General features: G+C 39.8%; 2 protein-coding genes across 12 annotated transcripts in view; one reads left to right on the forward strand and one right to left on the reverse strand.

Moving 5' to 3' along the window:
• On the forward strand, positions 1 to 9,387 carry BLZF1 (basic leucine zipper nuclear factor 1). Of its 6 annotated transcripts, none has more exons than XM_026075878.1 (8): positions 1 to 61; positions 1,163 to 1,351; positions 2,074 to 2,134; positions 3,284 to 3,720; positions 4,427 to 4,626; positions 6,133 to 6,261; positions 6,873 to 7,092; positions 7,939 to 9,387. In XM_026075878.1, the coding sequence occupies exons 3-8, from the start codon at positions 2,116 to 2,118 to the stop codon at positions 8,122 to 8,124; spliced, it is 1,191 nt and encodes a 396-aa protein (XP_025931663.1). In that variant the 5' UTR covers positions 1 to 61; positions 1,163 to 1,351; positions 2,074 to 2,115; the 3' UTR covers positions 8,125 to 9,387. The 6 variants fall into 6 exon arrangements, with proteins under 6 accessions (XP_025931663.1, XP_025931665.1, XP_025931661.1 ...); XM_026075876.1 differs by lacking the exon at positions 1 to 61 and adding an exon at positions 147 to 353; XM_026075879.1 differs by lacking the exon at positions 1 to 61 and adding an exon at positions 360 to 502.
• CCDC181 (coiled-coil domain containing 181) overlaps positions 8,280 to 12,409 on the reverse strand; it is a 19,205-nt gene continuing 15,075 nt past the window's right edge. For 5 of the 6 annotated variants that reach the window (XM_026075869.1, XM_026075870.1, XM_026075871.1 and 2 more), the window contains 2 exons: positions 11,629 to 11,783; positions 8,280 to 10,970 (listed from right to left, as the gene is read on the reverse strand). In XM_026075869.1, the coding sequence (XP_025931654.1) occupies positions 10,808 to 10,970; positions 11,629 to 11,783 (318 nt within the window). In that variant the 3' untranslated portion in view covers positions 8,280 to 10,807. Of the gene's footprint in view, positions 10,971 to 11,487; positions 11,784 to 12,409 lie in introns of all 6 variants that reach the window. The other variant, XR_003255208.1, reaches the window with a different exon arrangement.

Below are 12,409 nucleotides of genomic sequence, written 5' to 3' on the forward strand. Positions count from 1 at the left end.
GCGGAAGTTCGGGCAGGAGGGGGTGGGGACGGCGGCCGTTGCGGTGCCCCGCCGCGCCACGGTAACGCGCCGGGTCCTGCCCGCCGGCCTGGCGTCTGCGCCCGGCCCTCGGGGCCGCCCGAGCTGCGGCGGGGGTGGGGAGAGGCGCTGGGGCCGTGCCCGTGCCCGTGCTCGTCCTAGCGGTGGCAGGGCCGGGCCCCGAGGTTTGGGGCCTGGGGGGGCCCTGGCGACCGGGCGGGGGAGGGCAGCCCGGTGCCGGTGCTGCCCTGTGCCGGGCCCGCCGCGTTGCCTGCGCTGTTGCAACGCTGGGCGGAACCGCTGTGGGCTGCGGAGCCGGTTTTCTACATCCGCGGGTAACTCCTAGCTCGGATTTAACTCGCAACTCTGGGGCTAAAGCGTCGCCTCCTCTCGCTTCGTACCCGAGGAGCGGCTGTTAGCAGCCACGAAGTCTGGATGCCCGGGGGTTGAGTGGTGGTGGTGGTGGCGGCGGTGGTTTTTCAAGGTTCTCGTGGACTGTGACTTTACTTTGTTAATACAGGAGTCTTTTGTGTCGGTTGTCATGCGGGGGTTTCTGCAGAGCGTGACATTAAAACGGCTTTTTTTTAAGTCGCTAAGAATTTGCAAGTAAAGGCACATCCAGTTATCTACTTAGGATGTCTTCCAGGGAAGTCCAATGGTTACAATTCAACAAACAGTGAAGTAACTTTGCCTGTAAGAGTGTAGTGAAAGGGCAATATGTGCGGAGACTTATATCGAGACTTTCAACTTAAGTACTTAAGGACAGTATTACAATATGAACAACGAAGGAGCAGGATCATTGGCAAGTGGTCTCAAATGAAGCAGCGAAGACTAAATACTCATTTTCAGACTTTTATTGAGTATTCTTGCCTCTTTCTGAGCAGCTGTGTTTTTATTATCCTCTCATTTTTCTCAGATGAATTATAGTCAGTCAAAAATGAATGAGCAGTGGTGATTATTAGCAGATCAGGATACTTTCCTGAGCAAGATGTTCCTGTATATATAGCTTAAGTAAATTCAGGGAGGGAAAGTTGTTTCTGTTTTCCTTCTGGTAGTCACATAAGATAAACCTGCTTGTCACAAAACAAGTCATGGATCTAGAGAGCTGACAGTAGTGTGTTCTCTGTTACCATTCTCTCTTCAGGGCAGAGAGCCATAGCAAAGGAAGCCAAGGAAGTTGTAGTTCAACCTCTTCAGTTAGCAGTATAATAAAAGGAGGTGAGGGCTTTGGGAGATGTATCTGAAGTCCCCTGAATACCTGAGAGAACTGAAGCAAAAAAACAGGGATACACCAAGCTGAGAAACTAACATAGTGGCAGATCCTAGAAATCTGGTAAGTGGCCTGGAGAGTTGGGAGTGGATGGAACTGGGGGCATAAGGAAGGAAAGGGTCAATGAAGCTGGGTGGATAAGAGAGGAAACGGTCAGGATGGAGATTTGGGCCATTCTGAGGGTACAGTTTTGCTACTGGCTTAAATCAAGCGTGTGCTGCCTTGGAAGGCACTGACTCCTGGTTTGGCTGGGGATTGGCTCTACCAGAAAAATTCTAAATGGATCAGCAAGCTGGACTGAAGTAACTGTGCAGCTGCCATTATTTCCTCTTCAACTCTTGGTCTGCCTTAATCAAAGTGGGGGATTTCCCTTTCTTGAGGTTCTGCAATGATCTTAGATTATCTCTACGTGGTCATGAAGCTTACCCTGTGAGTAAGGTGAGGGCTAACTCAAAAAGAGGAAGGACTGGGAAGAGAAATTTAAAGAAGGGAGACTGGAACTGGATGGGAAACAGGAGATAAGAGTTGAAGTTCAGCTCTTGTGAAAGAATAAACAAATGTCAAGAGTCCCATAAGGCTTCTCCTTTTACCTCTTAAATTAGAGGGGTTTTGGTTTTGTTTGTTTTTTTTTTCCAGATTACTTAGTGCTCTTCATCCCTCAGGTAAAGACGACATCAGTGTGCTACTGAACTGGAGTTTAGAGGCTGTATTAGCAAATATGATAATCCAGGATTAACTGTCACTGTTATAAACACATTTTTTTTCCCCTCTCCCTTCTTCTTCAGATTTACATAGTTAATAGAGCTGACTACTAAACTAAAGAGAAAATGGCGTCTCTAGGAAAAGGTAAGTGGTTCACATACCTTTAATCCTGTCTGTCTAGATGTTATTTTAACTTGAATTCTAAAGAGCAGAGCTATGCTAGACTTCATTCATTTAAAATTGTTTCATATTTAGTTGTTAGGAAATAGTTATGTGACTTTATAATTGCAGTGGAAAAGGGCTGCCTGGGTGGAACAGTTATTTGAATATGGTTTCCCAATCTAGATTTTTATGGAAAACAAAGTTTGTCACTTGTGCTATCATTAGTCTGTACACTTGTCTGTCAGCCCTAGTCTTTAGAACTGTTGGTCCTACTTCAGCAGCTTGAAAGTAGGGCAATGTAATCACACAACTACAGCATTTTTGAAAGTTAGTATTTGGATAGAGGACACAGACTTGCATTACTGTCCATATTATGAGGGAAAACAGCATGTCTAGCTATGTTCTAAGAAACTTTCTTGCCCAATTGGCATTATGACAATGAGTGAAGATATTTTACTGTGGTAATGTTTCATTTAGCTTAAAACGTAGCAATTTTAATGTCTACTGAAGTTCATTTTACCATGCATATCTGGGAATTCAGATCAGTGTGTGGTATTTGGGGGAAGACTGGGGGCTATTGATTAGAAATGAAGTGGAAATGTTTGGTTGGCTTTTCTTAAACCTTCATCTGGACAACCAAGAGACATGACAGTAGTACTTAGTCTGCTAAACTCCTTAAGTTGTTAGTAGCTATGTAGCTAGTAGCTGCTTTTCATTTAATTATGTTGTTTTTGAAGTGAAAATGCTCTAGCTCTGTCAGCTCCGAAAACCTGAAGTTTGCTTTTGGTCTGTGAGTAATATTGTTAAACAAATTTTCTCCTTACTAGCTCTTTTTCATATTTGCATCTACCTGATCTGGTATGTCAGCATGAAATGAAGATTAATACAACTCAGATTAATGACTAGGTTTTGTGTTAGCGGTATTAATGAACGATGCAAGATTGAGTAGATGATTTTCTGTCTAGATTTCTGACTTGTGCTTGATAATTGCCGCTGGAAAGGAGCGTCTTACACATGCTGTGTAAAATCAAAATGTTTAACTCTGAAGTACAGAAATTGGGGGACGAGTTACAATGAGCCTGTAACAAAATAAAAGATGGTAAACTTTTCCTCCACTATTCTAAATTTTAGTTGACTATGCCTCCTCGCCCATCCGAGGACCTGGAGATGGCATGGAAACAGAACAGACAACTGAATCGGTGGAAGTAATCACTGGAGCCCACACTACAAACCATCATATCCACCACAGCCCACATAAAAAGACAGCCTCTTCCTTGAGTCCTGGTGTTTTGCAGCTTGGGAAAATACATGCTGATAAATCAGTGGAGATTGAAGCTGTTCGTATATTAGTCCCCAAAGCAGCTATCACCCATGTTGTTCCAACTAAAAATGCTAAGGTAGCTAGATCAGTGGGGCATAAAGGAGACATATTCCATCAGTCAGATGGAGCTGCAGATCCCAAAGAACTGCTAGAGCTTAAAAATGCAGTAGAAAAGCTAAAGAATTCAGAAAAGAGGTTGTTACAGGATAAAGAAGGTCTCTCTAATCAGCTGCGTGTACAGACAGAGGTAAGAAATGAAAGGTTTTGCGGGGGTTGCTTTCACACAAGTGAGTAACTTTGGTTTATTTAGACACTCTGTGAGAGCAAAGAAGAATTGCTATGACAGAACTGCTGTGCCTTGTAATAAATACTTACGCTTTTGAACTTACGAGCTAAAACACGGAGCAGAACTACAATTTAAGTAGTCCAATGTTTCTTCTCTGCCAGCAGATAAGTTTCAAATACTTAAAGTGGGGAGAAAACCATTAGTAGGCTGCTGAGAAAAATACCTTTCATGAGAAAAGATTTTTCTCCTCAATCCAACTGCTAAGTGAAAGATGTTATAGCATAAAATGCATGATTTCTACCTAAAACTACCTGTGGATGTCTTGTCTAAACCTTTATCTTACTGATTCAGGGCTTGAATGCTACTGAAACTTTCCTTGTTACTTAGAGCAAGCTTTCATTCATCCTATTTGGCCACTGCTATAATTTAAATAAGGCTGTGTTGAACATGTATTAGTCTTAAGTGTTTATGCTTTCTGGAGCGGATCGTGAGGTTTAACACATTCTGCATAAGACGTGTCCCATTTTGGAAAGAAAAAGTTAACTTATGGTTACATATTTTCAATAAATTGCAGTGCATTCTGAAGGTAGAAGGGTTTTTTTGTTGTTGTTGTTTTTGTACTGTGGTGATAATTAAGCCACTATAAGATAGTCTGGTCTAATTCCAGGTGAATCGGGAGCTGAAGAAATTACTTGTTGCTTCTGTTGGGGATGATCTGCAGTATCACTTTGAACGGATGGCTCGTGAGAAAAATCAGCTAATCTTAGAAAATGAGGTCCTGGGCCGGAATATGTCTCAACTGTCTGAACAATTAGAGCGGATGTCTATACAGTGTGATGTGTGGCGAAGCAAATTCCTAGCAAGCAGGTATTTTCTCTTACAGAACTGTTACAACAGCATTCTCCTTTAGTCTTTTATTACATACACTTATTGCAGTGTCTGTGAATGTGCATATATATACAGAGGACAGCCACAACAGCTATACCAACACCTACTCTGAAGTTTGAATCTATGGAGATGTTATAAAGAGCATAATCTCCTTATAAATCTGAATAATTCAATGTTTAGAAGGTAATACAGTGGGTCCTAACACTCCTAAAATCTTAACTCTAGCTCTTGTCAACATAGGAAGAAAAGTTCCTATTTCTCATAGAACCGTGTCCAGTTGAGGGCTTAAAATATCTTCCAGGACATCTATCTTGACCCATCTTAAAGATAAATAGTTTTTTTTTCCACTTCCCAAGTGTGATGCAAGTCATTTTTTATTAGTCAGTATCAAAATCTTATTTGACATTGGATTAGATTTTTAACTTTCAAAGCGTAATTGACTTGTGCAGATAGCGACTTACGACGCTGCAAATAGCGTTCTAGGTTTTTTTAATCTTCTACTGTGCTCAGATGTAACTGCCTAAATTTTAGTGATGCTTAATGCATACTAAGAAGAAGCCTTACTGCTTCAAGGAAATAGTAATAGAATGGTCTTCTCCCTTTAAGTTGTTGGTCTTAAACAGTTTTAGCATATTGAGTGAATGGTAACTATTTGTGGTAGTCCTAGCTAGGCAAGTGTTATTATCCTAATTTAACTTGTTTCTTCAGCATTAATAGCAGTCCTGAGATGGGGGATGTGAGTCACTTCTAGAAACACTTTGTGACAACGTGGAGAGGCGCTTAGAGTAACACCCTTTCATCTTGTAACTTTCTGGTTCATTTAAGTCTTGGGTTTCTTACTGGTAGCTTTTAAATGGCAGTCTGGTTTTGTTTTTTACAGCATCTCAGGTACTGAAATACCTGCTTGAGGAATAAGTGCCAAATCTCTTGATGGCATAGCAAAATATGACAGCAGTTTTCTCATGTGTAGCTCTTAAATGCTTGTATCTAGAGCATATACTATCTAGAGCATATACCATCTAGTTATTTCCCCTGAGAGCTGAACTGCAATGTCCAGCCCTAGCTTCCATATCTAGAGATGAATATGAGAAGCTGTGATTACAGCATACTTGTGGGAGCCATGTCAGTAAAACAGAATGTATTTAGCTTCATCTGTCAGGATACTTGTTCACCATGTTCACTTACCCAAGGTGTTTTAAAATGTCTGTTATTGCATTTGTATAAAGTGACATAAAATTATTTGAACTCAGCAAATCAAAACATAACATAACATTGCTAGTATGGTCACTTCACATTCGCTGTAGTTAAACAGATATTGCTCCTAATATATGTCTTTTGTAATTAGGCTGATACACACCCTGCATGGGGATGGGAACAGACAGCAGCTTAACCCTTAGTTTGAGCTGACAAATTACTGTCTGCAGTAGAATAAAGCTGGCTTTTAAAGTGCTTATTTAAACCACTGACTGGAGACTTCTTTTGCAGGGTTATGGCTGATGAGCTAACCAATACCAGAGCAATTCTGCAGCGTCAAACCAGGGATGCTCAGAGTGCAATCCAGGACTTGTTGAATGAACGTGATCAGTTCCGTCAAGAAATGATTGATACACAGAAGTATGAGGGTTTTTTTTTTTAAACTAGACTGCCTCCATGCAAACTTTTAATTTCTGTCTATTTGGGTTCTTCTTTGGCCTAGAGTAAACTCTTTCCCTCTATTCCTAGCATATTTAACAAATCAATTATGCTGACTGATCGTGCAGTCACTTTTCAGTCTCAGAGCTGAAAGAGCCAAAGTAGATTTATTTTTTTTGTAATCTTCACCTGGAGATGGGAATTCTTAGGAGTCTCAGACTATGGAATTGGCATTCTTCATATCCTTCTTGAACTTTCTATTTTTAATCACTTACTGACTCGATTTCAAGTTTTCTGCATCTTCTTCAAAGATGTATATATTATTCTACCTACATTGACTTTTTAATGCTAATCCTGCCAGATGTCAAATAGGTTTCTATCTTTCACCAGTATTAAAAATTTGTGGTGATGAGGCCTTGCTTTGGAGAACAGCCTCTTTGCCTCCTTGTCTTTAAATACTTACTTTTTTGATCGATATTTATTTGACTAGTGCAGTAAATTTTGGGAAGAGACAATTGCTTTGAAGCGTGCTCTGTGTGCTGATAGTATGGAGTACAAAAATCACTAATAGCGCTATCTTCCTTTCTGCACAGACTGCTGGAGGAGCTGATGGTTTCTCTTCAGTGGGGGAGACAGCAGACGTACTATCCTAGTGCCCAGCCTCACACTACAACAGAGCTAGCAGCTGTGAATTGTAAGCTAGCCAAAGCTGTAAGCTCGCATCTTCTTGGAAATGTTGGCACTAACAGTCCAAAAAAGACTTCAACAGCTGTGGAGTTTTGCAGTACCCCTGCTGAGAAAATGGCTGAAATGGTAAAAACCCTTCGTATAACTCAATCTCTCAGCACAGCACAGGTGCCTGTTTTCTGAAGGACAAGGTTGCGTTGTGTCAACAACTTAAATGTCTTATCTTTTTTAAAAGCTATATGCAGGGGCAGCATGCTGAATAGAGCTGTTTGTTTGCTCTTTAACAAACCAACCTGGAAGGACAAGCAGAAGAACATAAAGGATGGGTGCTGTTGCCTTCTCTGTTGCTAGCACTGCAAATGACTGGGTCAAAACTTGTTTAGAGTTAGTGTGTCAGGAGGAAACCAGCTGAAGATACTTAGTTAAGTTTAAAAGCTGAATGGGAGAAGAAACCTAGTTCAGGTGGGAATAAGCCATAACACTTCAGAAGTAGTTTTCATTGTCCCCAAAACAGTTTTATTGACAATGAGTGGAAGGAGATGGAGAAGCTGTATGATTGATTATCTTTCAGGAAGGTGTTCCACTGCATGAAACTTGATGTTTAAATAGCAGACTAAACTAATGGTTTAGTCTGGAAGCAACTGAATAATAGTGAGCAGCAGAAGGCACACAGTGCCTAGTTATCTAATATGTTGGTTTTGCCTGTTTAGTTCAACTCTGCTAAAAATTTGATTTTTTTTATTATTATTCTCAATAAAATCATACCTCAAATTTCTGATGAACATTACTAATCTGTAAATACTACTTAATGTCTTCATATTGAGGGTCTGGATAGATGCATACTTAGTTTTCAACTTGAAATAAAGTTGAAAAACCTTGCTTTTGAGCAGAAATGCTTCATAGCTGTTACAGAAAGGTAAACTTCATTAGACTTAATGGATATATTTTCATTATGATTTTTTCCATCCATAGGTGCTACATGTACTGGATCCAGTTGCATGTACAGAAACCTCAACAGAAGTTTCTTTTTCTGAGGCTTCTCCCTCTTCCTTTCTTTCCACGAAGAAGAGTATTGGAAGGTTTCACCCATATACAAGATATGAAGATGTAACTTTCAATTGCTGCAACCACTGTCAAGGAGAGCTGATAGCCCTTTAAAAACACATTCAATGCAGCTGCCCCTGCACTCTTTCTGAAGACTTACACTAACTGCTATTCAGCAGGCTTCCCTTTCTCCTATTTCTTTCTATAAAGGGTGGGTTTAGCATTGGAAATGATGCAGTGTCTGCTTCTCTACCTCTTGAGGTTAGGGGCCAACAGGACTTCTCTAGTCTGTGGGATACTTCTACTACTTTTAAGGCTGGAAAGCTACTTATTTCCATCTACAAATGCAAGACCAGAAATGTTATGCCAGTCCAATTTGTAGAGCATAGAGATGCCCTTGACTATTTAAGATTTATAGTCATATTAGAAAATCTTAATGAACTTCTGTTCAGAGGGAGACAAAAACATAACTATACCAAAGTAAATGAAATGCTAAAAGGTTATATTTAAAAAAAAAAAAATCAAAAGACAATGGAATACAGGGTCAGCTCCATGCTTTCTTTTTTTTTTTAATCTTTTCTAAGGTGACAGGCTGTCTTCAATTCTATGTTCAGCCTGTTAAATTTAGTAATAGAAAGGAGTGTGTGCAATGAGCTTTCATAACTGTAAGTTCTGAAAGTAAAAGCATATTCAGTGTTGCAATCCTCCTGACAAGAAGCAGAGAGAGCTTGAATGAACTCTAGCTATAATATATAAATAGAAACTAGTTTTAAATGGATTCTTGAAGACTGTGGGGATTTGGGTAAAGCTAGAACAAGGGTTTGTCCATGTATTTTGGCTTCCAGATTCAAGCTGTGGCATAGCTGATCCTCAGCAAAGACTGATGCACATCCTTTAGTGCATAGCGTTGAAACCTAAACTAGCTTTAGAGGTCAGCCCTTGCCCAGAGTCTTCCTGGATGTTATGGAAGGTTGAAGATCAAGCACTAAGTTTGCACAAGTAGTGATAAACATATGTATTTTTTTACTCATCTGGCTTTATTATCTTGATGATGCAGGTTCAAAGTGATATACTAGCAGACAGTCTACTAAATCCAAAGTAGTCTATTTTTAAGTTGTAAAGTGATAAATAAAGAGAGGAAAGTTAGGACACTGCAAATATGTATTTTAATTTTTTCTCAAATTTTCACTCCCAAGTTTATCATATGCAGCTGGTAGCTGTCTAGTGTGGGGAAAGGGTTTCTAAAACAGTTACTGTTAAACAGTTTTTCTTTAAATCTCATACCATGATCAGAGTACGTAAGTTACAAGTTCTTGCTATTTGTGACCATGCTTTGGTTTGTATGAAGCAGACTTTACAATAAACTGTCTTTGCATATGTTCAGGTTACCATTTTGGACTTGATACAAGTGGGGTATTTTTGACTGTGTTCTCTGCAGCTTAAAGGAACTGTATGACATAAGAACTGTGACACTGTCCACTATACTGATCTGAGGTAATGAACTGAGAAGCACTTTCTTTTCTTGCTTACTACCATTAGGGAGATGCTTTGAACCTTTGCAGCTATTTCCCCTAGCAAGTGCTTGCTACACAAAAGAAGTAATTCAGCCGTTGGTGTCAGGGGAAAGTACAGGGGGAAGGCACTTAACTAGTAGCATGTTATTTGTGTTTCTCATAACTAGCCTAACTTGCTGTTAACTCAGCGCATCCATGCCCTTTTACCTGTGCTGGTAAAAGGTGCAACCTGGCGCCCTCAGTGAAACAGCAGTACCCTCTGGAACACATCTAAAACCATCTTCAAAATAGTAGGAGAAAAATACAAATGGCAAACTTGTCTTGTCCCCACTATAGTTCCTTCTGTCATTTTTTTCATGTTCAGAGCTAAAGACCACTTACATCCTGGATAGGGTTCAAGGCCTTTTTCCTGTAATTATCATAAAGACAATGTCAGATCACAGTGAGCTATAAGGAAATACGTCAGGGACATAGACACAGCTGGACAGAATGTTCCTCATCTTGCAAAAACTTTATTACTTTCTTTGTTAGTGATCTCAGCCTGTTCTCTGGTCGGAGTTCACAATTATTTGAGTAAAGTGATGTAGTTATTAAAATGATTTAGCAAACATAGAAATACATACCAATATCAAGGAAGCTGGATTACTTGTAAGGGTTCTAATTCATGCTGAATATCATCTTTAATTGCACAGAGTAGGAACTACTGAATAGGGATGTGTCAGTCTGGCTCACAGAAGTATGTTTCAAAAACTGTTGCAAGTTTGTGTACCTGATAGCCTTCTGTGACCCCCTCTTCTGGAACTAAAATATTCCACTGGTTGAGCAACAAAGTAACAGCTAGTCTACAGATCAATAGAAAATGGTATCTCAAAGATTCAGGAAACAGCATATTCCAACAACAGGAAGTATTGTGCAGTTTTCACAAGCAGCAGCAACCAGCAATATTAATCCAGCAAAAATTCAACACAACATAAGAGCCTGCGTATGGTGGAGTTTGGTATAAAGTGCTTTTTAAAGACAGGAATTAGTATTGGCCACCCTTGCATATAGATCTTGCTCATTTAGATTTGGTCAAACCAAGACTATCCCTGAGTTATACATAAAAGCAGGCTTTTCAACAAAAAATACAAATAAATAGGTAGTATTTATTCATTGTCAGTGAAAAGAATTATTAAACTTGCTTAAAAGCTTTAAAACACCACAAAAGGTCAGTAGCTATAAAGAGCAAAAGCTCAACCTGTAAGAAGCAAGTGAGCTGCCACAGAGAAGTCTTCTTCAAACCTTCAGCTGTAATGGTCTGTGAAGCGAAAGGATTTAGGTTCTGAACTAATGCAGTGGATATTCTGCAACTGTTTTGCTCTTCTGGCTTCTAACCTAAGCTGCCTTACTCGCTCTTTAGCTGCTAGCTCTTCTGCTCGTTTTTCTTCTCTCTTTCTTTTTAGCCATCTGTGGAGGAAAAAAAAACAGGACTAGAAATACTGACAATGAAAAACAAAAGTTTTATCTCACCCATTCAAAGGACACCAGTCCCCATTTAACTAATGACCCAACCAGATGACTTGAGTCACCCTGTCCTGCAGGATACAGTTTATGCGTTAAGGCTGAGCCAGTCTAAGAGCCTGCCACTCCCAAACATGGGAGGCCCTGCTTTTCCATCCCAGTACTCCTGGTTCTGCACCCACCTTTCCCTTCCCCTTATGTTGACCTAATTCGACCCACAGACTCGAGAAAAAAAAAACCCAAAAACAAAAAAAACCAACCCATGTTGTCAGGTTAGTTTTCTGCATGTTTAATGAACTGAACCAGCACAACTCTTCTCCAGAACTGAAAAAGGGATAGAAAAGGAGCTCCCTTTTTTAGCCAAGCAAACCATTAGGTCAGCTCAAGCCTTGAAAAGTAATTTCACAACAGTGGATAGACAACACCAAGGAACTGATATACTTTTGCTAGGGTATAAGCTTACGAGGGTATATTCATGCAGGAAGTTAATAAGGACTTCAGCAGTAACGATGTACTGTGGATTATGATTATTTGTCTAAGCTGATAGACTACACAATATTCAAATAGTCTGGTTCCCTAGGAAATAAGAGTGACCCCTACTCACTCTTTAAAGGCTCTGTTGCATTCCTCTGTTCTTGGAAAAAAGGTCATGCTCTCCGCTTGGCGTCTCAAAAATTCTATCTGTTTTTCTTTTATGCGTTCTTGGTGCTTTTTTTTAAGCCATAACTTGAAGGCTTCTTCTGGATTCCTGCTCCTCTCCTATTTAAATAAAAGACATACATACACAAGACTTACCATTAAGTGACCTTTATATTAATAATTTTTTGAACTTCCCTGACCTCTCCAATCCACAACTGGGAAACATGCTTTATAAGCAAACTAGAGCATATGCTAGTTTATCATGAAATATATATGTGAGCAAGCATTCAAAGCAGTATTTTGAAAAAATACTGAATTTAGTTTTTCGATCCCATTGTGGCAAGATACAGGAACTTCAGAACAGAGCATCTGAACCTTAAGTGTTTGGTCAAGTCATGCACAACATTAACTTGCTTGCCAACCAGCTCTGATGGTAAGGAATACACTTCAAAGGGTTCCTCTGCTCATTGTTCACTCCAGGGCCCAATGAAGTTATTCTCCTACTGAAAGACAGCATCACTATGTCTTCTGCAAGCGATATTATAGCTACTAAGTTCATGTATATAGCTTGTATGACACAAGCCACCCTGCCAGGCAGAACAACCCTCAACATGAAAGTCAATCTAGCTCTTCAGTGGAAACAACATATAACAAAAAATATTTCCCATCAGTGTGAATTTTCATATGCTTTTCTAAGCACATGGGCTAAGAATTTGATTTTTTCTATTTAACCAGAGCACTATAAA

Source organism: Apteryx rowi, unplaced genomic scaffold (genome assembly GCF_003343035.1).
Source record: "Apteryx rowi isolate R43461 unplaced genomic scaffold, aptRow1 scaffold_413, whole genome shotgun sequence".
NCBI classification, from domain to species: domain Eukaryota; kingdom Metazoa; phylum Chordata; class Aves; order Apterygiformes; family Apterygidae; genus Apteryx; species Apteryx rowi.

What these genes read in the sequence shown, in the direction of transcription:
- BLZF1 (XM_026075878.1), top strand. An exon ending in AGCTGCGTGTACAGACAGAG is followed by an intron (nt 3,721 to 4,426) that starts GTAAGAAATGAA and finishes GTCTAATTCCAG; the next exon opens with GTGAATCGGGAGCTGAAGAA. An exon ending in GAAATGATTGATACACAGAA is followed by an intron (nt 6,262 to 6,872) that starts GTATGAGGGTTT and finishes CTTTCTGCACAG; the next exon opens with ACTGCTGGAGGAGCTGATGG.